At 39.5% G+C, this 24,458-nt stretch overlaps 1 protein-coding gene across 1 annotated transcript; it reads right to left on the bottom strand.

Annotated features, from left to right (window-relative positions):
- Nucleotides 1–205: 205 nt before the first annotated feature.
- Nucleotides 206–23,257, bottom strand: TXNDC5 (thioredoxin domain containing 5). Its single transcript, XM_071452324.1, has 10 exons — nucleotides 22,993–23,257; nucleotides 18,361–18,510; nucleotides 15,483–15,588; nucleotides 14,113–14,209; nucleotides 11,683–11,798; nucleotides 9,544–9,630; nucleotides 6,676–6,816; nucleotides 3,819–3,907; nucleotides 909–1,038; nucleotides 206–349 (listed from the first exon to the last, which is right to left on the bottom strand). Exons 1-10 carry the CDS (start codon nucleotides 23,193–23,195, stop codon nucleotides 227–229), a joined length of 1,242 nt encoding a protein of 413 aa, XP_071308425.1. The 5' UTR covers nucleotides 23,196–23,257; the 3' UTR covers nucleotides 206–226.
- Nucleotides 23,258–24,458: the final 1,201 nt, after the last annotated feature.

The raw sequence follows: 24,458 nt of genomic DNA, 5'->3' as shown, positions 1-24,458 counted from the left end.
TGATTTGCACAGTAACTATTTGTTAGCTTTCCTTCACACATACAGAGACATGTCTCTAACACACACACAAGGGGAAGATACCAAAGTTTAGTACATTCAATTTCCTAGAAACAAAGAAACAAAAAAAGCCCCATCCCCCCCAAATACACTATTTAAAAATTAGCAAAGATAGAAATCCCTCAGCTACTGTACAGAGACAGCCAGGGACAGAGCATCCAGACTTTTATTACAGTTCATCCCTTGCCTGACGCAAGACAAAGTTATGCAGTGATTCAAGGTCTCTCGTTCCGTTGTGTTCACTGATTTTCTTTCCACCTCGGAAAAGCAGAAGTGTAGGATAACCACGGACCTTCAAAAGACACACACAAAAAAAGAAACTTGCTATTAACATTCAAACTTGCATCCATCACTCATATTTACCTGATTCTGAAAAGCCATCTAAAACAGTAAGCCAATTTAATTTAAAAAAACAAATCCACAGCAGAACTTTCAATGCCGACCTGCAATTTCTGAACATTTTTAAGAGAATGGGGTAATACATGTTCCTCTAGGGTCTTGGAATGACAGCCCCAGCTCTGTCTTCAATTGTCTGCCTAACAGCTCTGAAAGACTTTTTTTTTCTAGGAACAAAATTCAGCATTGGATACCACAAGACAGCTTTAGTGCTTTCAGAGAGGTTTCCTAAAGTAGGGACTTCTTCAGCTTTGTCCAATAATGAAAATGACCAAGCCCAAACAAACAGTTCAGGAACAAAATGATGTCACCAGGTGCCTCTTTTTGGCTAATAGAGACCACAGCTGTACTGTCAGCAGGCACCTGGAGTGCAGCAGCCAGTTGGGCTGCACACTGGAGCCTCCAACATCTGGTACACAATACTGTCCCCTTCATTTCAGAACTTTCACACTTACAGAAAATCTGTTGCAGACGTTACGTTCCACAGTGCAGTCCACTTCTGCTATTTTGACATCAGTCAAACCTGGAAATTGCTCTTTGGCAAGGTTCTCCCAGGTTGGAGCCAAGTTCTTACAGTGACCACACCTAGAAACAAGGGAGGGAGATTTGTTTAACAGACACGCTTTCTACTTTATCTCTACTGTCTTGCTTCAATTGATGTAAGTTTAACTAGCAGCCTTTCCTATCCCTAATGATTTGGCCCTCCAACTCCCTTGCACTATTATGTCAGTAAATGAGCTAAGAAAAGAAGTGATTTTATTTAAGTTAAGCACTGAAGTACTTTCTGGTCATTTTAGTCTTGTCTAGAATGGTATTCTAGATCTCGGTACATTAACATTTTACCCCACAGAGGAATATGAAGCCAAATAAAGACAAGACCAGAGAATATTTAAATGGAAAAAAAAAAATCTCTTGGAAACAAAAATGCTTTTAGGAAGACACAGAATGTCTGTAGAATTAATTTTTCAGGTAGCCTATGCCAATCATGCTAAAGCTACATAAGCCGAGTTTTAATTAGTTAAATGAGATTTTAATTTCCCTATTAAATTTCTTCAAGTTCCTAATGGCCTCCTTGACCATTAGCATTCATTTTGTTTATATTTTGAACTTGGCTTAGTCAAGTTCCTAATGTGAACTTCTTACTGCCTTTAAGAAGAATTCCCAAAGCACTTTAGACTTTAAATCTGCATTGCTCATACTATTCTAACCCAGCTGCACCTTAATTGGGTTTTTAAAACAGACCCATAATTGCCTCAAGGCTGGATCAGGGCATTTACAAAAATAATAAAAGATGTCTCGGCAGAAGTTTTCTTAATGCAAGCCAGTGTATATTTAAACTACCTTGTTAATACACAGTGACAGTATAAAAGCATTTCTGACCATGCACAAAAACTACTAGAACAGGATGATTTTGTGCTTACGATGCAAGTTAACATTTATATTTATCCAAAACTAACTGAAGGGCAGAACTAGAAAGCAACATAATAGTGTTTGCTGAGCCGTACATAAGTTAATCCACTTGGAAGAGAATATGGTCATTTATATGCAGAGCACTAGAGGCAGTCACAAGCCTGACTTTCAGAGCCAAAACTAGGATACGAGTTATATAAATATAGGAAGCATTTTCCTAAATGGTGGCTTTCTGAGCATTGCAGCCAGGCAGCACACACTGGTGACTCTACATCCTGAAACCACTGTTTCTCACCCTGCCATCCAGCACTGATCCTATCTGTGAGATCCAGCAGCATCCCAGGATAATCTCATGAGATGAGGATATGGTATTGTTAACAAGAGATAATCAAAAGGGGTGAATTTCTTGATCTCAAACTCTCCCAGAAAAAGTTGCTCCAGGAAATGAACTAGTAGATATGCCAACAAGCCCTGGGTTCAGAAATCAGACTGGAAGCTGCTCTTGAGCACAGGTGTGAACTGAATTTCCCAGCCAGTTCTGCAGGTGGGGCAGAAGCAGCACAGGCACAGACTCAATCTAAATCCCTCCCAGAGTACAGAGGGGATAAAGGCAGTGAGGAAAGAGCAGTAAAAGATGAGGGGTGTGCATGCTATGGGCAGGACATTTCTTAACCCAGTGGTGGCAGATACTTGCTCACATCCAAAAGCAGATCTTACAGATGGAAGAGAGCATAGCAGTGGTTCTCAAGCAGCAAAGGGTGACAACACTGGAAAAGCCTGCAGCCTGAGCTTAAGTGAAATGAAATGTTCCCAGGTAATTCTTGCCTACACTAAGAAACACATGCATGCCTACTGGTGAAGTTAAATGGCAATATTTTGAGATGCCTGAGCACATCTAAATATGGGTGGTGTTAGCTTGTGTTGCTTTGTAATGGGGCCTTTTGTAACATAAACAAAATATCTTTTTATATTTTATACACTGTGTTAATGGAATGCTAGTGATTAAATCAGAGATGTGTTATCTTTCACCCAGTGAAATACAGCTTAATTTTAATCTCTCCCACTACACTAGGCTTCCTTCTGTTTGCTAAAAGACCAGCAATGGAGCAATGGATGAGCAAGATGGCATGCAAGTTTCATTAAATTCAGTAGAGGCACAAATTAGATGAATTCTATAAACCAGAGAGAGAAGCGTGAAACTTTCTTTTTGTCTCAGAAAGGGAATAGTTAGGAAAAGGGGGAAATATTTCGTCTACAAGTTTGTAATACTGAGGTCTTAACCCATCTGGGGTCCCAGGTTCTGCTGGATATAGCAGGAATGGCAGATGCCAGAGATGACTTTCATTTCACCCTCCAACGCATTCCATTGGGTATCTACACCTACACCATCTGCTCTGGGTCCCTCTAAGAACATACTGCATGAACATACACTCTTAAGAACATCTTAAAATTGCCACTTGAGCAAATTAGTTTTTGGACAGTTATTTGGAGAGTAACAGGCAGTTAATTATCCATAGCTCAACAATCTGTATCAAAACTCAGGTGCTCCAATGAGGCTTCCAAGGAGGCTGGAGAGTGCCCTAAGGCCAGCATCCTCTCCTTTCTCAGCACTGAGATATGGTGATATACTCCCCTCATCTCACCCTAACCCAGGGATAGGAACATGCTGCACCTGCAAAGAAAGCTTCACTCTCCCTGTTACCCCAGCAGTACGTGGAGGCTGACACGGTAAAGCTTCTGTGTCAGCCTTTCCACAGAGAGGCAGCTCAAGGGAGCTAAACAAGGCTAAGCTTTTTTTTTGCTGTGACTCTTGCCAACACACACATTCTTCAGCTAATTCACAGTTTAGATCAAGACAACAAATCCACTACTACAGCTTAAAGATCTACAGCAACTAGTGCACTCACATCTTAGCCAGCAATAATCCTGAACAGCAACAGCTGCAAACTTCTTACCATGGAGCGTAGAATTTAATAAAGGTGATCCCTCTAGCAATGGTTGCATCAAAGTCTTTTTCAGAGAGAGAGAGCACTGCAGCCTGCCCCTGAAAAACAGAAAAAGAGAAAAAAATGTCAAAACATTTTGTATATACAACATCAGTCTACTGAGCTTTTACATTCCTAAAAGGGAAATTGGAATTGGAAAAGATAATATTGTTGGCAATATAAACAAGAGTAGCAGCAGCAGACCTGCCTTTTACTTCACAGCAACTCTCCTTCCCCAGAGAGATGCAGAGAAAAGCATATTTTACACTGAATCTCATCCATAACTGAGGAAACAAAGCTTTCCTATTTTCAAAGGATTTGCCTGTATCCAGATTTTCAGTAACTGTAAAAAATCACCTTAATTTTAATACACTATGTTTCAAGGAGCAGCCCTTAGAGGAGTTGGCTTCAAGCAGGTAATGGCCATCTGAGATTTTAATGAGGTATTCAAGGCACACAAGTGATGTCTCAAGAGCTGCTCTCTTCTTTCTTCCCCTGCATTGCATTCACAAAAAAAGCTGTTACCAGAAACACGGATTTGCCTGTCAAAAGGACATCACAACACCACACTTGCATGGGTGCCAGGAAATGTTTCTACTCCTGATAATATCAGGAGCAAGGGAATGATGGGAGGAAAGCACATTGCTTACAGTCTCACATGAGAGCATAGAGCTGAATCTTCATTTTTTGTGTGAGACCTTTAAGGGTGGGAGGGATTAAAAACAAATAAATGTACCCCATGCCTATAAAAGCTTCAAAATCAAATGAAAGCAAAAGAAAAATAAGATCACAGCTGACAGTATTATCAATTCTATTTTAACCCCAGTAAGTTTTGTGAAGCCAAAAATAAATTTGAAAATCCAAATTATCCAGTACCTTTAAACATTTCTGTAAATAACCTTTAGTTCGTGGACTTATTTCACTATGCTGAAGTGCTTTTACCTCTAAATAATTATTTAGAAATTAGAAATTATATTTTTATACTTTGTAATTATTAAATAATCAGAAATAATTACATGAAGCAAAAAGTAAGCACTATGCTTCTACTCTGATATTCCTAAATGGCTATCTAAAACTGATGTTCCAAACATAATATACAATCTAAGATACAATATGTGAAAACCTGATTAGTAACAACTTCTCCATGATTTGCACAGTAAAATGAATTTTAAAGACCTGTAGATACTATAAGAATAGTAATGTGAACTATGTAACCACAAAAATAAATTTAATATGAGATATCCCAATTTTAGCTTTGTGTCTCAAAAAAGACATCTAATGCAATCACATAATCTGAGCATCTGCTGGTCATGCTGCCTTAATCCACCAGGATAATTTTTTGTATGATTTTAGCCATGTCTGGCAGTAGAGAAGTGTCATGGATGTGAAAGTGCAGTTTCTGTAAAAGGGCTGGCAAGTACTTGGGCTATATAAGACATGGGGGAATCCAAGTAGGGGCTCAACACTGGGACACAAATTTGGAGTGGGAACTCATTGCCTTGGCTGTCTGTGGTCAACTGATAGCAAATGCAGTCAGTGTTTGCTGGCTACAGGGGCTGGCTCCTTGTTTCAAAATTCATGAAAACAAAGAGTCAGGGGGTCTGAAGATAAAAGTTGTAAGGACAAGCTGAGTCCAGAACCATATCTACTAATATTTAGCAAAAAATACCCCAACAATCTTTTCTTCCTTGTGTGTGTGCCTGGTGAATGCAAGGCAGAAGTGGGAATTTGTGTCACATGTGGTTTGTGTTATTTCTATAAAAATAGAAAGACAACTAATTACTTTCGGCATTGTACTAACACCAGCTCATTGGGATCTTCCAAATATGAGGTCAATTAAGAAAATAAAAATTGAAGAGCATGACAATTGCAAATCTATGTGGTCTGTAATGTTTGGTAAGCCACTTTATGCAAGATGGGTAATGCTGCTGGAAAAGTCAGCTAGGAAAGGTAATATTTTCCTATAAGAAGATACATAGAAACTATGTTTATATTAATAACATTGTTACCTAATTATTTAAGTTCATTCTATAGCACAAGGGGGTGTAAATCCCTGTCCCTTATTTTATAGGCAGAAAGTATGTTTTGTACTTTCATGAAAAATTATGTTTGATATCCATCCCTAATTTCTCAGCCTCACCAATTTTTCATTCATCTCCAAGAAAAATGGCAGATGAAATGCCAAAGGGATTAGAAAAGACATAAAATTATATGACATGAACTACAATTGTACAAAGGTTATTTCTGCCAATTTCTTCACAACATAAGCCTGTAGTTCCAACAACCAAGATAAAAATAGTCTCCAAAAGCCAAGGAGTTTTCTTGTCACAGGGCACATTACCTTACCATATTGGTACTGGTCTTCATAATCTTTGTTCATTGCTTCTGCAGATAGATTTCTAAGTATAGAACCTTGGCTTTTTTTAGGGGCTTAGCAGTGTGCACCATCCTCCTGGATTCAAGTGATAATCTTGCAAGAAATGTTCATCTCTATAGTGGTAAAATATGCTGTCATACAGATCCAGATGCCAGCAGTTCCACGGGCCAAAAAGACACATTTATGCCTGTATCTAAATAACTTACTGCAACCATAAAATAGGAATCAGATTTTTTTCCCTTCTTCAATTTATAAGATTAGTAAAAGTATCTCTAGGATTTGTGATCTGATTCCACTCATTAGTTACTCAAAAAAATAACCAGGGAAGCATTTGGTACAGTTTACCTCCAGAAATTGTCAAGCTATCAGAGAGAGAGAAATACATGGAAGACTCAGGCAGCTAAAACAGTCTCAACACCTTACACTGCTGCAGAGTGCAGGAGCACTTACCTCAACAGGGGTGGGCTCTGCAGGTGGCTGTGGGGCTTCAACAGGTTTATCTGCTGGTGGCTCTTTCCCAGAGCTCTGCAGCTGGGAATCCACGTATTCTTTCAAGGAATCAAAGTCCCTCTTCCCTTTGTACTGGTCACCCTACAATTAGCAAATAGTTTGTGCAACCTTCTATATGCAGTTGACAAAGCAAATAAATAATTACTAGTAAAACAAGATTGCCAAGTGTAAGCAAATAAATAATAAATATGATTATCTAGTTCTTAAACTTCTCTATGACATTCCATTCACTCCATATCTTCAGCTTTTGCCATAGATTCTTTGGTCCCCGAAGGGAACAATCTAACATTCCCTTGAAATGAAAGGTATTTTAGAAACATAGAAACAAAATTTTGAAACATTTCCACTTTGACCTTCTGGTCTCACCCTAGTCAGCTTTTTAAAAGTTTTATTTTTTTGCACCTAACTCTACTACAAGGAACAATAAAATATCCACTGTGGTTTGGGTGTGGTCTCTGTTACCCTGTGAGCTCAACGCAGTGCTTTGACTGAAAGCACAACGCAGGGCTGAAAACTTTAACTTGCCTGTCTCTGGACTACACAGTCATTCCTCTGGCCTACACACTTGCCACAAGTCCTTGGAAAACCCAAATAGTAAGCCATTGCACTCTGGGCACCTAGGTTCACGTGGGAGCAAGAGACAACAGCAGCCTGCTGCAGGGCAGACATTTCCAATGGCACCACTCTCCCAAAAGTCTAATCCTATTTTTTAACCTGCACATGAAGCAGTCAGCCAGCCAGATCTTTGGGAGGCCACAGTTTACTTTGGATGCTTCCCCATATTTCTGGTACTTTCCAAATCCAGAGAACAAGACAATCAGGAGATTGTCAGAACAAGAAATCAGAGCACTTGTGAGCATCTTTTAGTCTCAAACTCACTGTTGGCCCTCTCCAATTTGGCTCTTGCATGAATGCCCTCAGGGCTGTCTGTGAAAATTAGTATTAATTTTCCTGTTCAGAAGAGAGATCATATCTTTGAGGCATTACAAATCCATTTTGGATAGAATTCTTGAGATGTGGTCCTATGTGGTGTGGGCTGCAAGATATATTTCCTCTTGCAGACGAGGAAGACTCTTTAAGAAACAACACAAAATCTTCCATAGATTAGAGGGAAGAACAGACATCTCTTCAACTTTCCTTTGTCATTGGAACTCGTACACATTTTCCTTCCTTTGTAATTGATAATGTTTCCTGTAACTACTGCCCCTTTCCTGGCACTGGGTGTCAGTCAATCCCTAAGGAGCAAGAGGCCTGTACCTGTTTGTTTGTACCCATGTCAGCAGGGCAGGGTCAGGGCTCCTCCCAGAGTATCTGCTGCATCTCACCAACAGCAGTGGTGTGATGCCAGACTTCAGTTATGGCAAAGGGCATGAAGGTATTACAGATAAGGCTGGATGACTGAATCAGTTCTCCTCCTTCCCCTTACTGACCAGTATTATGGCTGCCAGAGAGAGTTTCAGGAATTTCTGGGCCAGATTATTGGAAAATTGTTGAGGTCGTTCTGTGTTTTTTCAAATATGTTGTATCAGCCCATTGAGGAACATGTGATTTTGGTGGCAGTATTCTACCAAGGAATTCCACACTGCCAGTGGGGAAAGAGTTTGATGTCAACTGAAATACATTGTTCAGATTAATGGCCGAGATTCAGCTTTACCAAATACAACAGCAGTGATTTTTTTTTTCTGTCACTGCACTCTTGATTGAAATAACTCCAAGGAACTCCAATTATTACAATGTTTAAACTAAAGTTTAATTAACTAAAAACCTCCAGCCTTGGACATGCCACCATTCTTGATTTGAGCACTCCCTCAGCTTCCAGCTGTGTTGCTTGAGAGGTCACAAAGCTGCACACTTATGTGAATCTGGTTTGAATTCAAAAACACCGGGGCTGCTTCATTTAAATTCCCTAGTGTCTCATCTTATAGGGGTGTTTATCCCAAACCTCATATGGTGTGTACTTGCAGCCAGTTTCTCTTCAGAGTGCCAGAAAACAGCCACAAGTAGTGGCCACTAAACTGTTTCAAGTAACAGAACCTAATGTTGCTGATACTATAAATGTTCAAAAAGGAATTCAAGATGAATGGCAGAAAACCTCCTCAACCTTCCCCCTGCTAAGAACTTAGTAGTTAAGAGCTAGAAGTGTAGTCCTGGGTTCTCTTGCAGGCCTGTTTTGAATATCCATTGAATATATTAAACTAATCTTGAAATTGTAAAATGTAGTATAAATAATGCTATATAATATGTTTATTTATTGCTGTTCAGGTATGTGGTATTTATAAATATTTTATCTCCCCATAATTTCAGAATATTTTAGTTCTCTGAATTGCTGCAAGGAAAAAATGTCAACTGGGCCCACAGGATTCTCACTCGCGTCATGTGAAATGTTTGGGTTTATATAAAAAAGAAAATTTGCATCTCCAGACATCACTCAGCAGATGGGCACCACTTAGAAATCAGAACCTTCTGATACACATTGTGAAAATTACATATTTTATTACTATTTCTGTTTCAGTTATATTATTGTGTTTCATATGAAGTAAAATACTATGATAAAGTAAACCCAGAATTCTCTCACACAGCAGCATAACTGGAGATCCTGCTTACAGATTTATGAACATTATATCAGTTGTTTGCAAAACAGAGAACAGAAACCTTTATCTGTGGACAAAGTTTACCTCTTCTAGCACCCAAATTAACATCCAACATCTCTTCTCTCACAAGCAGATTTTTTTTTTCCAGAATGTAAGCATAGTCCAAATACTATTCAGAGAAAAATTGTGTGAGTTTTTGCTGAACTTGCAGACTCACCTTTTCACCATTCCTAAACCAGAGGAGTGTGGGATAACCACGAACTTGGGCTTCAGAGCAGACTTCGTAATGCTGGGTACAGTCGACCTACATTTTGGGAATAAAATCCAAAACTACTCAGTGCCTAAAATAAACATACAACAAGCATCACAGCCTCCCTTGTTTAAAAGCTCAGAAAAATAGAGGAAGAAGCAATACAAGGCTTGTCAAAACTCAGTACCAAGTACTATCTTGAGAATGATTATGTCTGCCTTCCAAACAGTGGTTTGGTTGTATAATTGGGAGACCCTGTGTGTATTTGATTTATTTATTTTATTTAAGGAGGATCAGGGAGGGAGGTATGGCTAGAAGGAAGTAGTAGCAGTTACAAAGAACAATGAAGACATAATTAAATATTTCAATTAAAAAGTACTTGGTATTCTCAGCTAATAAAATCAGTACATGGACAATGAGACACAAAACACTAATGTGAGAGAGCTTTAAAATGAAGACATACTGGCTCACCCATTTATTAAAAAACTACTCTTTAAAGGCTTCAGAAGGCATGTCAACAGTTAGCAAGTGAACTGTATTTCAAGGGAAGCTCCAAGTGCATAGCAACATTCAATTCTAATATAGTCTGTAAAGTTACTTGTTTATAAACTTTTCACTGAAGATCAATTCTAAAGATTAAACAGTGTTAAGACACTATTCCCCCAGATTAGATGAAGGTCATGGTTCAACCTTCTTAGAAACAGTTGTGTTTCCTGTTTACTTACAGACTTAAAATCTTAGCCAAGACATGCTTCAAGATATATTTCACAAGCTATACAGTTACATAAAATTGTCTAGGCATCAAGACAAATCTTAGTGGAAGTATTAAACAGCAACTCTCTCAGTAATACAAACTGCAAACACCACAGACAACTGATTAAAACAGAAATTTTGGAAATTTATTGTTTCTTTTTCTCTGGGTACCAGAAAATGGTAACTTCATAAAGATACTTAAGCAACTATTTCATCAGACAGCAAACAAGGGTATCAAAAAGTACAGAAAGATTCAAAGGAGAAAAAGCTTCTGACATTTCATTTTCAGAAGGAATCTAACTTTATAACCACCAGGTCTGAACATTACATATATATATATATGTCTCATCTAAACTCCTCTAAAGTTCAACTCTGCTGGCCTGTGCTGTACATGTACAGCATACCTGAATCAACAGATTTTCAAAAGCATTTAAAAAAAACAGTCAAGCTCATCCCTCCCGTGCAGCTGAAAGTGCTGTGAGGGCAGAGGCAGGGGAGACAGCAGAGGGAGAGTCCCTCTGCAGGACTGACAATAGCGCCATGCAGTATTTCAGGTCAGTGGAACCACTGTGAAAGTTTAGGGACGTGGAAGTTGAGCCTGGTCCAGTTTCCATGGTTGGCAGATACAGAGGGATTCCCATCATGAGCCACCTGGACTTAGGTATGGGTCAGCAAATAAAGCCAGTAACTGCAATTGCCAGACCACCTCCATACCTCTGCACAGTAGTCACTCCACGTACAAGTAACAAGCTCCCATGGTAAATACACCACAGAACCTGGTTATCAACCCTAAGGGAAATAGTAAAGCAGGACAATATATCAATTTTTAAGGTGTAAGACCCCCCTGAAACCTTTTAAAAGTTTTATGGGGAAAAAGAGGGAAAAAACCAAAACCAACAAAGAAATAACTCATCATAAATACCCAGTAGGGCTAAAGCTTGCTAAGGAATCCAATGCTGCAAAGAACAAATTCAAAGTCACTTTCCCACTCAAAATAAATACTGAAGTCTATCAAGTTCTGCAAAGCAAATGAATAATAAAAAACAAATCTCAAAAATATTATTCCCTGCATCTGAAGTATCAGTCTTATTCCCAGCTCTCTGAAATGCAGAGAGGCAGCTCTGTTTGTAACAAGGCTTTGCTTAAAATAGGGGAGGTCCTGTTAACTGTGGATGTGTAAGAAAAAAACCATGACCGTCTCAAAACAAAAATACAAACTGTGACTATAAAAGGATTTAAGAGGTGACAAACAAAACAATTGTGATTTGCAAATCATAGCACAAAAGGCATGATTCTTGGCTGAAACATATGTTGACACAAACCATATTTTCAAACTAAGAGTGTTTCACCTACCTTACCAATTTTGACAGTTTCCGAATGCTCAAAGACTTGAGCCAGCTGTTCCCAGGTTGGGGCCAAAGCCTTGCAGTGACCACACCAAGGGGCAAAGAACTTGATGAAGTGATTACCTTTTAAGTTAAAAAAAAAAAAAAGAAAAAAAATATTTAGCTAATTTGGAATGAACTTGGCTGCAATTAAAGCCGAGGTACTAATCTCAGGCTACAAATTTATCATGGTATTTCCTGAGTTAAAGATAGGAAACACTGTGAATCAAAGGCCAGGACAAAATACTTCAGCAATTAGGTTTTCAATACTGTATGCATTCCCACAGTGTTGCCAAATTTCCTGAAAATTCAAACAGCTTCACAATCTTAAGCCAACAAGTGAGGTATTAAAACTGATACTTTTAACCTAACCATTTACCTTAATGTTTAATTCTACCAGTTGTCCTCTTACAGAGTAGAAAGAACTACCAAGGAATATATGTTGATAACAGCATAAATTGAAGTATTAAACTTCAACTTCATGCAATGGTGTTTCCTAAGAAATGCTTAAGTCCATTAATTACCTGAAAAATGTTGTTCAGTTTTCCATTTTTCTTTTTCTGCCCTGCTCTTTGAATTTTCATGTCAACTACTCAGAAATTTCTGCCTTTAGTAGATGTTTGTGGCATTTTAAGCAGAGTCCCTGTGCTATCTCCTACTAAGGTTTAGTTTAAAAGTATATATTATTGATTGCAGAGTACTAGAATATGCAATTTCTTTCAATTAAGATTAATTAATTCAAATTGCTGCACATTTTTTGCATACACTGAGGCAAGGCTCTGTTAAATGAAATAAAAATGAACTTAATTAAAATAAGGGAAAAAAATTAATTTGCAGGAAACACCAGCAATTGGAGAAAAGCTCTTTTTAGCAGAATTATTCATAATCATTTGAAGACTGCTTTGGGGCTGATATTACTTGAATTAATTTCTAGTTTGAAGGCTTGTTCACAAAGGAAGGTCAGAGGAAAGGCAATAAAAAACAACTGCAGTACTAGTGTACTCTAACTGGACTGGTCTGCATGTGGAAGACTTTCATGACTCTGCATGTGGAAGACATAGAGTGATTGACACTCTATGTATTGGTCAAGTAAACTGCAAAATCAAATTTCCCATGAATTAATAAGAACACTAGTCAAAATCAGCTATTCTTTACCATGTACTCTGACATACTCTCCTCAATAGAAAACAATATAATTTATTTTTGTCCCAGAGCAGCAAAAAGGTAAAAGGAGGCTATTTAAGAACAGAATTCAACTTTGCTGGTGTAACTGCTAAGATTCACATTGTATTTAAGCACTGAACTTCTTGTAACTGAAGTCAAGAAAGGACAGCACATTTGCAGATGATCATAAACCTGTTTAACCATCAGATATGACCATCAGAATGTCTCCTCTATGAAGGCCAATGGATACATAATAAAAACACTTAAAACATTTACAATGCACTGAACTTTACAGTCTGAGAAGGCAGTTAAGCTGACAAATGCTTAGCATATCACTGATGGCTTAGAGGAAAATTAATGGAGAATTTTGATTGAATTCCACATTAAGCCAGACATGCTGGGAAATTTTAAGTTAGCTGCACAAAATGCTGTTTTACACATGAAAATATTTCTAATGAGGTAATGGTTACTTTAAGAAGTTCTAGTTTGACCTCCCTAATGATTTCAAATGGGGAAACATTTAATTTTACCCAGCCTTTCTTTTTCAGATAACAGATGGAGAAAGTAGAATCCTCTGTTGTCATGCCAGCCCAAAGTTTGTATTCTAAGATTTTGCTCATTGTCTAAAAAAAATCATCTGAGTGGTGAAATTTCCATTATTAGGTATCCCTCCTGGCATTAATTTTAAAGCTTCCAGACAAAGTATTTTTTAAAATAGCCAAACAGACGAAGTGTTTTGCCCACATTAATTCTGGAGGAAGGAAGCGAAACAATATCAAATAAAGCGTCAGACTGGAGTGGGATGGGGGCTGGAAGGAGGAAGCGGGTGGATTACACTTATCCAGAATAACAACCTGGGAGGAAGAACAAACCAGCACCTAGGGAAGGAGGAAATGGGACTTGCAAAAACACAAAGTGGCAAGGCTGTGACTGAGCAAGGAGCTCAGGAAAAGAGACAGTTTAGTTGAGCAAGCCCCACTAGCTTCTTCCCTGGGATTAGGAACCATAATTTTTCTGCCTTCTGACTGCTGTACTTCAACTTTCCTATAGTCCGCAGTAAATAATTTAAACAGTGCATTTTTACATAGTTTGCTATGTAGTTACCTCTTTCACTAGGTATTACTGGAAAATAAAAGTGAGATGGAGGTGTCCTCAGAATGAACATTTCTGGTGTAACCTTCCCTCTACTAATGTCTCTGTAACCAAGTTTCTCTTGTTTGGAAAAAACAGTTACCTTCTGCTATGTGCATCTTGAAATTGTCTGCTGAAAGTTCATACATTCCCTGCTTAGGTTCAGGGGCTTTTGGTGGTTCCACATCAGATTCAGGGTCCTATTCATGAGAAAAATTACCTTATTTTTGTTCTACAGTAAATACACAACATTTTTTTTCTTGTATCACATCATTGTGTGATAGTGCCATAGACTCTGAAATTTTGAATTCCTAAAGCAAGGTCCTTACTTAGGTTGATTTAAGTACCTAATGTTTTCTAAAAAACAACTACATGAAAGCAAAAGGTGAAAAGGACTGCCACATAAAAGAGAGTTACCAGAGTCTGTGGAATACCAGTCTTTCACTGTGCTCTAGTACAGTCTCAGGGCACAGTAATTGCTGTAGCATTCATTGCATCACCATATATTAACACACTTTAATTATATAACAGTGCCTCCAGAGCATCACACATCAGCCACAGCTGCCATTACACTCATTTCAGTGGTCTCTGGGCTATTTAAAAATAGTGCAAAAGCTATTTTCTGCTCCCCTAGTGCCAGAAGGAATGCTGTCTACCTAATGGTGCCAGGAAAACAGCAACAATGGAAATGGAGCAAACACTTAATACATTTAACTTGCAAGAAACTCATGAGCATTTCAGCAAAAGCAGGTGAATACTTTCTAGACTCTAACTCTAGAGCTGAAAAGAATTTTTTAGAAACCACAATGTGTATTTCTTAAAATAATTTAGCATTTAATGTTCAATTATTAAAAATACCATGTTTGTTGAAATGTAATCACATTCTAACTGTGGTTCAGCAATCACTAAAGCTTTCTCTTGATGAGAAACAGCAATCAAAAATTTAATTTTAGGCAAGGCTTGGCTCCCGTATGTGAATGATACCCCTAAACTTAAGGATTTTCCTAATGATATTAGCATATCTTACTTAACTGATCATTTTAAACCTTTTCTTTAGGCACAATATTATCAGAAGGTAACTCAGCTAAAGATGGCATCCATGTTTTAAGAGGTAATAAAGCTCAACACAAATGCAATTTATAATGTATTAGAGCTAAATTGCTTTTCTCACTCTAGAAACATTATGGCCTACACGTGTCAAGTGAATTGACAGCAAGGACTGTATCTTGAAATGTCAAATGTATAAGCATTAAAACTGCATTATGTACTGTAATTTTAAAAGCAGGAAACAGAGAGCAGGTCACAGGATGACAGTTTTAATTACTACTCTGGCTTACATGTAAGCTGTTTCAGATTGATACTGCAATCTGACTTTTATTCTCAGGAGCAGATTTCCTCCTGGAAATTGAAACCTAACTTAGAGAAATGATAGATAAGTAAGCCTGCAGAAAATATTATTTCCTTTTCACTTACAGATGGTTCCTCATTTAGTTTCTCCAACATCCAGTTTTCCAGTGCCTGGAAGTCCCTAGGGCCTTGGTATTTCAGAGGTTCTTGTCCCGGTTTAAGCAACTTTAGCCTAAAGGGTCAAAATGTAGAGAAGAGTGAGGCAAAATTTTTCACACAGGAAACATGCTCAGAAACATAATGTGCTTTGCTAATCCATGGCAATGCATCTCAGGCAGTACCAGAGTACCAGATCTCTTGACGATTAACATCAGCATCAGGCACCCCTTTCAGATTAAAGTGTCATGGCTAGAACTTAGGACCCCTTTTCTTTCCCATGTAAGCTTTAAGGAGATTTTTAAAAGAGAAAATAAACCATACTAAGTTAAAAATCAGCATAGTGTAATAGTGTACAATAGTGTAAAAATAATAGTGCACAATAGTGTAAAAATCAGCATAGTGTAATATCCCTTTGATCAATAAGAAAAAATAATTTAAAAATTGCAGAATTCAGTTCTATTAATCCTATTTCAGTTTCTCAAAGAGCATCAATTTTGTTTTGTTCACCAAAGGAAAAATATCTAGCACTTATTTTCCCGGAAATTTCTTTCTCACCTTTTGTTCCCTGACTGCTCTTGTAGTGTAGGGCTTGTCATGTGGTATTAAACTGATTAAAAACACACTGAGACAAGTCAATAGGACAAGAGGATAAGTGACTTCTTGTAGGCATCTAGACTTCATGATTGCAACATTCATTAATCGCCATCAAAACATTTTCATAGACTACGTAAAGCTTCTATGCAAATTTTAAGTTAAAATTGGAAGTCTATTTAACAAAGGTGTGATACTGCATTCTGACCTAGTCTTATTTTTTAAAGCAAATCAGACTTTCAATTACTACTGTCACCTAGCCCTCACTTCCCCTTGACAAGCTGTCATTTTGTACTGCTTCTTTAATTTCTTGGAATGTTTTTCTCTCTCTTCTTGTTCCACAGTTGGAAGAAATGAACATATGAAAAGTGTTTAAAAACCACATAATGCAAATACATTCAAAAGAGATAGGAGCTCCCACTGTTTTTTCTTTTCAAGGTACTCTTGAATGTTCCTTGTGATGACAGAAAATCAGAATAATAAGGAAGGGAAAAAAAATTTAAAAGAAGAATATCTAAAACACACATCCTGGCAATATTTTTTGAAAAGTAACAAAACAAATTCAGGTAACATCTTAAAAAAAGCTAGCTGCACCTTTATTTTCTGCAAACAAGGGTACATTTTCTCTAGTTCAGTTGAGAGAATATTTATTTTGCACCACCAGGTAGTCCTGAGACAACTGTGATAGAAAGTGCAGGGACCTGCTCAGCCACTTTTTCTCTGAGGGGATGGAAAGGGGATGCAGCCTTTCCTTTGACAGGTGTTTAGGAAAGCAGTGTAGGGATAAGCATAACTTGGACTTGCAGCAATACCTCTGCCTGAGGAAACTGTGAAACTTCCCTTGCTGGAGGTTTTTAGAAACAAGCTAGTTCAAACCTTACTCAAAGAGAAAGAGAACTGTTACCATGAATTGCCCTTCATTGCTATATTTCTATACCTAGCAGATGACTGCCTTATTATTTTTAACTTTTCAAATAGATAAAAGCAAGCACTAACAAACCTGTATATTCAATGACCTTATAGAGGAGGGAGGGGAAAAAACCCTCCAGCAATTACACATCCATTGATTTTTTCCTATTCAAAAATCTCTGCCATTCTGTTTCAAGAGGAACAGCACCATAATATAATCTATGCAAACAGGCAATGACAACCAATGTTCACTTCTGGAGATATGAAAACAGAACTGTAGCATTCATTCTTTCTTGGTATTTGTAGTGGAAGCAAGACATACACTGCCCTTAAGGACAACTCCTATCTCAACAAGGATTGTGCTATTTATAACTCTCAACTTCTACTCAGTCACACTCATCTGCGTCCAAGTGGGTGCAGCCAGGAGCGAATGAAAAGTTCCGGCTGTTGCTGGCGTTAGCAAAAACACCAGACAAAGTGAGCAAAGGGAAGGAAATTGAAAAATACAGGCTGTGGAAGGGCTACAGATAATCATTGATACAATCTCCACTTATCCCCACTAAGCTGAATAATTAATAAACCAGTTGAAAGGATCCCATCCATAATTGCAAGAAGCTTTAAAGAAGACACAAGTGAAAAATAAATCCTTTTGCTCCTTTTCTGTCATTTTAAAAGGGAACACACATCTAACCCAAAGGCACTGACCTCTCATAGATACTCTAGACCATGCTCTGCATACCAAAGCTGAGGTAGTAAGACATACATCCTTGATAACAGCATAAACATAGCAACCTTAAAATACTAGACCAATATAACCAAATTTAGCTCAAAAAAAATCCACACAATATCACCACTGCTATGCTAAGTGATACTATTCATTTATTGCTTTGTGAGCACTTAATTCACTAAAAATCTAAGAGACCACTTATAATGCAATTATGAAGGTGCAGTGTAGTGAAAAACTTGTGGCAAGTTACTTTCAAAAGCACTCTTAGTAGAAACCAGCTCTGTCATGCATATCACAGCTGCACAATGTACTGTTGCTTCAGAAAGAGGTACTCCCACACAAAAGAACAGGAAAATTCTGGACTTCAGTTAAACACAGCCACCTTCCAAGACATAAAACAGCTTCTTGAAAGAAAAAAAAAAAGAAAAAGCCTAAGAGTACTATGTATCACATGATACTTGGCAACATTGCAAAAAGGCTTAAAATGAATATATCAGGTCCAAAGGGCTACAAAGAAACCCAGCTAAAATACAGCTTAGAAGTTAGCTTCAAGAAATTGGCAAGGGATCATGGAAAACTAAAAAAGAAACATAGGAGCAGACTTCTTTCTATACTTACGTAGGGTATCCTCGCACGCCAAATTCAGAGCACAGTGGAACATCTACAGTGCAATCCACTTTAACAACATAGACCTGTGGGTTTTCCATGTTGTTGTATTTATCTCCCAGATCATTCCAAGTTGGCTGGAGGCGCTGACAATGTCCACACCTGTGACAGAAGGGACAAGATACTGTTTAATAGCTGCTTCCACTTAGAGAGGAATGAGCCCATGGAAAAGTCATATGCAGAGTGGTGATTTTGATAAATTTAAACAAGTTTTTAAATCAAAACTTATATCAGTTACATCAGAAATCCTCCATACTCAAGCCCTGTTCCACTAAGCAACAGCAAATGCTATTAAGAACTGCAGCAGGCTGCAAACACATCTAATTTAAAAATCATCAAGATTTGAGAACCTCTTGCTACTCTTCTTTTATAGTACAAATCCTATGAATACCCCCCAAATTTAGTAAGGCTATTAATCAAAGCACTCTCCATCTTCCAGCTTTTTAGAAAAATCCTGCAAGGTTGCCCAGCTTTCTTTACATTCTAATATTTCAAAATTCCTTTTTTTCTAGCAGTAGCTAAGAAGAGAATAGTTTCTAGCCTCTTTGTAATGCCACTTGCACCTCCATGCTTCAGAGGAATTGTAACACACAAGTCAAGAAAGATCACAACCAATTTCGCAATACAGTTTCCCAAAATTTTGATGACTCTTGTGGGTCACTTCCACCTCAGAATATTCTGTGAAAATCCTCCCATGCTATGCTCTGCCCCAGCAGGACACCATCAACTCTTTATATCTGCATACACACAGAAAACTGGCCTCATACAGTTCCTACAACAGCACCTCCCCAAAGGCAAAAAATAGCTATTATTCTTCTCACTGTTTTCCTAATCTTTCAAATCATTATAGCAATACTCTATTCCTCAAAGTATGATGGAAAATTTTAAGGAATGGATTTTCATTTCTCCTTAATGGCTGCTTTTGCCAACCCTCCAAGACATCAAAGAAATACAAAGCTGGAGTAACAGAAAGCATTCTCAGACTGACAGTGTGACAGCAGTTATTGCTTGGCATGACCTACAACATCTATTTTGTAAGTAACAATTAAATCACCACTAGGACTTTGGAGAACTTTGCTTGGACTTAAAATAATTACACTCATACAAATGATTTTGAGTACACTTGTAGAAAAGTTGCATGGATTCACACCTTTCTATCCTGAGATCATTGAGAGAAAAACACTAACCAACCAAACAAAAAAACCCCTGAGATTTACTTTAAGATAAAGATTTTTTTCTGATGTTAATAAGGTCCTGTAACAGTCAGGCACAATGGGTCACAAATGCTCCCATGATGTGGCCAAATACAATCTCCTATGTGATCTTATTCTGAATTGTCCTGGTGAAGGGACACAATGTGTTGCTATTAAAATCAAGTATTCCTTAAATATTTAACTCCTGACTGAAGTCCCTCCATAGTCAACTCCTTCACAGAGCTTGAATTAAGAGGAGGATTTTAGATACTCTGATCCCTTCCCCTAGCAGATGCAGTGATTCAAAACACCAAATGAACACTGGCTGGTGTTAGAGAACAGAGCATGGAAAACTAAGTAAGGGAATCCCAATTAATTAACCTCCTGTTTTTTAAGCACAACAGAGCTGCCTTGTCCCTACTTAACACTGTGATCTCTCTTATACACACCCCTTTCCTTCCTTCTTTGGATTATGGAAGCTAAAACTGAAAATAAAGCAGGAAAAATGTTCCTATCTGAATCAGTAATCGACTAGTTAGTCATTCCCAGTTTGATAAAAACCAAAACAGTATTATATAGAAGGAAATACATGATGGTCCCAAAAACACTTTTTCTGATGTTTCTGAGGAAATATATATAAAATCAAGGAGAGCAAAATCAAAGAGCAAGACCATGCAATATCACAGGCTTCCCTCAACCCTATGCACCTACACAGTCCTTCACTGCTGCTACTCTACAACACATCAGTGGGGCTGGAGGAGCTGCTGGGGACAGTGGGGACCTGGGTGTCAATGATGAGTTCTGCTCTTTTATCCCTACATGGGCTAGAAAGTTGTAAGCATCCACAACCTCCACTGGCAAGTAAAATGAAGATCCAAAAGAGACTAACACAAACATTTCTGGGGGCCACTAGTAGAACTTGAGCTCAGCAGCCAGCAAGGGCAGCTCCACAGTAAGGTACAGCTCAAATCCTTATCCAGTTAAAAACACAGACATGGTATAAGCAGACCAGGACCATTCTTGCTCTGCACAGAAGAATTCAACTGAAGTAAAATCCAGCCAACAGAGTTCTATTCAACAACAACAAACTCTGGTGATCAATTCTGCTGCAGCTCAGTGGACTTGCCAGATTTACCAAGTAAGAACATATGTTGAAAAGACCTGTAAGAGTCAAAATAATGAAGTAAAACTACTCAGTTGAGATGATTTCCTGCTAAAGAACCAGGGGAACCTCCCTCCTCTGTAGAAATGGAACTGGCATGGCAAACAACTTAAGAATACTTTGTGCCACCAAGAGAGTAACCTGTTTTGTCCCAAGTGTACCTACCAAGTGGGACAGCCTTCTGAACAAAAATCTTATGACATCTGATGGCAAGTGACTTGGAATGCTCTCTAATTGGAGTATGCTGCCATCTTTAAACAAATGTAGAACCCCACCCTGTACCACCACTATTTCTGAGTGAGGCCCAGAGCTACATTTGTTTCAAGAATCTGGAAGAGAAGGGTGGTGCTGGCTCTAACCCAACTCTTACTGGTAGCATTGATGATGCAACATTAGCAGCACCCACACAGATCTGAAAGACAATCCCAGCTGAACATTGGGCTGTTTGCTGTTTGCCTTAGAACTACAGACAACAGCCTGTGGGAAGCATTGGGAGATTAGCACATCACCTCAGAACAGGGCAAGAGGCTCTAACACAGACTCCAGGACTGTCAGGCAGCCCACCCTGATCCCACTGACAGTTAGAACTACTGGTGTAAGTGGTATAAGCAACTCTCTCAGGTACTTGGATGTTCCTTTTGTTCTGCTCTTCCCTTGGACCTGAAACCTGGCCCTACTGCTGCCTGTCAGGAGCCAGACATCCAGACCAAGGGCCCTGAGGCCAAGACCAGAGATCTGGAGATTTGCTAAGGATGAGGAGAACACCCAGAGAAGCTGCCACAAATCTGGTAAACAACACCGTTCCCTCACACTTAAGTTGAGCAGAGATCCTCAGCTCTCGCAAGGGCACAGTGTGATCCAAGCAGGCAAGGCCAGCACTCCCTTTGATCTGTGCTGAGGATGTGCAAAATCCACTGGATTCTGCAACAGCCCTTTTGGCAGAGAGTCTCCTACAAGAAGTGTCTTGGGATAAGAGAAAGCTCATGTGGTTTTAGGGATGCCTGTGAAAGAGTCAGTCAAGGTGTGGACAGACACAGATATCATCACTTGAGTACAGAAGAGAGCAGAAGTACTCCTGCTCTGCACGAGCATTTCTCAGGCCTTACTGCACTCTCAGGCAAAAGTCCTTCACCAGCAAGTCAGGCGTCATCCACTTTTGTGATCTTCAGAGAACAAAGGCATCTGCTCTTTCAAGCTTTTACTTAACATTTTCACATGGCATAAATAAGTCAATGTTAATAACAAAAAAAGTTTTCAAAAGAAATGCTTTCCTGCTAAGGATTTCAAAGACTCTCATACGCCTAAATGGCACCATGTAGCAATGGATAACTTTGGATCAAAACACAACTTTTGCACATTGTTCCCTTAACTTTATTTTATCTAGATTAAAGAAAACTTCGGAGGAAAAATAAAAAATTAAAAAAGAAACCTTACAACCCCAACAATAGAACTCCCAAAAACATCTACTGGATATCAGTAAGATAAAAAAGGGTAGGGGAAGAGGCAAAGAAAAGAGAAGAATATGAACAACCATGAGAAAGACCCAGGCATGAAAAGTACTGTGCTGTTGACTAGGAATATCCAGTAAAGCACTGCTCCCTCATTCATCTCAACCATTTTCGAGCCAAAAGTACCAGTCCAGGAGAAAAGCCCAGTGGGTCTCTCACAAACCTAATAACTCTCCAGCTCTCCTACGGATACCTGTGGCCTCGGGGACACAGCATGATAGTTAACACAGCAAATTTACCCTTAAATTTTGTGCATGCAAAGAGAACATCGATTCTGCAACGAAAGCATCTGCGAGCTCGGGCTGGGGGGCCCAGGGTGAGTAAGTGTCGGTGGCCAAGCTGCGACTGCTCTCGGTCTCTTTGAGGCGCGCCGGAGCGGCTCCCCCGCAGCCCCAGCCGGGGGCGGCTTCGGGCGCCGATAGGTTGGACCTGATGATCTCAGAGGTCTTTTCCAACCTAGCCGAGCCCGTGGCTCCGTGACGGCGGCGGCCGCCGCGGCCAGGGCCAGCACACGCGGGGGTCCCGCTCCCCGTCCCAGCCCCTCCCGGCCCCGGGGCTGCCCTTCCCCGCCAGTCCCCCCGCCGGGCTCGGGGCAGCGCGACCCCGCGGCCTCCCCGCCGGCCCGGCCCGGCCCTGCCCGCCGCCTCCCCCGCCACGTCAACGGGGAGGAGGCGGGCGGAAGGCGCGGGCCGGGCCGGGCCGCGCCGCGCTCGGTACCCACCACGGGGCGAAGAACATGACGAAGTGGGGGGCGGCAGCGGCGCCGTGCCGCAGCATCTCCGCGCTGTAGAGGTGCCGCCCGTGCGGATCCCCCGCCGGCCCCGGCTCCGGCTCGGCCCGCGCCGGGCGGCCGCAGAACGCGGGGCCGAGCACGGCCAGGGACAGGAGGCGCCACCACGCCGGGCCGGAGCGGAACGGAGCCATGGCAGCGCCGGAGAGAGAGCGGGCAAAGCCCCGGGCGGCCGCTGCCGCCTCCGCCCCGCCCCGCCCGCGGCCCCCGCCCCCGCCCGCCTCCCTCCCTCCGCCTCCCCGGGCGCCCCCGCACGCACAGCCGGACCCTCCTGCCTGGAAATAGAGCATTCTGTAAAAGTGCTCGCTGTACAGCACCCGACACCTATTTTTTTATGTCCCTTATTAATTAAGTTGCTCTATACATCCATATTGAAGTCTAAAATAATTGCAGATTTTATATTTTTTAATATTGAAATAGGGTCATTTCTGGAAATCCTTCATTCTATGAAATTATTTATATACCATATAATATATATTATATTTTGATTATATTGATCCATAAATCTATATTAGAATTTAAAACAATAGCAATTTTAACGTATTATTTATAAATATATATTTATTATTATTATTATATTATAACCATGATATTATAATATTATAATATTATATAATTATAATACTATAATATAATATTATAATAACTTTACATTATATCTATTTTATATTATTTTTATAACACATAATATCTGTTTTATAATATATATTAATTATATACATATAATTATATTATATTATATATAACTATATCTAGTATTTCTAATAATTATTAATTATTATAGTATGTCTATTGGTAATGATATTAATGATATTAATTATAATAATATTGATTTATATTAAAATTTCAAATAATAATTTTTGAGTATATATATTTACACATGCACACATACTGCAATGAAGCTTTTTGTGCAATAAATGAGTGATGAGAAGGCAGGGGTGGTGGTACTAGCCAGGTCAGTAATGGTGCTTGCCTGGCCCCTGAGGCTCTTAATCCCAGCTCCCTGCCCAACTGGAAAGAGGTCTCCATTCCCTTGGCTTGGTTTCCTTACTTCTGAGGGAAGGGAATAAATGGGTGCTCACACTACCTGAGGGTTTTTGAGCTGCAACAGAGTAATGATAATCAGTGAATAGTAATAATAGTAGCAGCAAATAATACAAGAAGATCAGTCTGAGGTAGCTGCAAACTGATTTAACATGGGAGAGGGGGGTTGTATTTCATGGATTCACAGAATGATTTGGAGTTGAAGGGACCTTAAAGATCATCCAGTTCCAACCACCCTGCCACAGTCAGGGACACCTCTCAATAGAAAAGTCCCATCCAACCTGGCCTTGAACACTTCCAGGGATGGAGCATCCACAGTTTCTCTGGGCAACGTGCTCCAAGGCCTCCACACT

Source organism: Agelaius tricolor, unplaced genomic scaffold (assembly GCF_023055355.1).
Source record: "Agelaius tricolor isolate 1412-34295 unplaced genomic scaffold, bAgeTri1.0.p SCAF_2, whole genome shotgun sequence".
Classification (NCBI taxonomy): domain Eukaryota; kingdom Metazoa; phylum Chordata; class Aves; order Passeriformes; family Icteridae; genus Agelaius; species Agelaius tricolor.
The sequence above is the reverse complement of the archived record's forward strand: the minus strand, read 5'-3'. Positions and strand labels throughout refer to the sequence as shown.

Excerpts from the sequence above, each read along its gene's own strand:
- TXNDC5 (XM_071452324.1), bottom strand. The coding sequence starts at position 23,195 with ATGGCTCCGTTCCGCTCCGGCCCGGCGTGGTGGCGCCTCCTGTCCCTG. Across the intron at positions 11,799-14,112 it reads CAAGATGCACATAGCAGAAG|GTAATCACTTCATCAAGTTC; the intron begins GTAACTGTTTTT and ends TTAACTTAAAAG. Across the intron at positions 9,631-11,682 it reads AAACTGTCAAAATTGGTAAG|GTCGACTGTACCCAGCATTA; the intron begins GTAGGTGAAACA and ends CCCAAAATGTAG.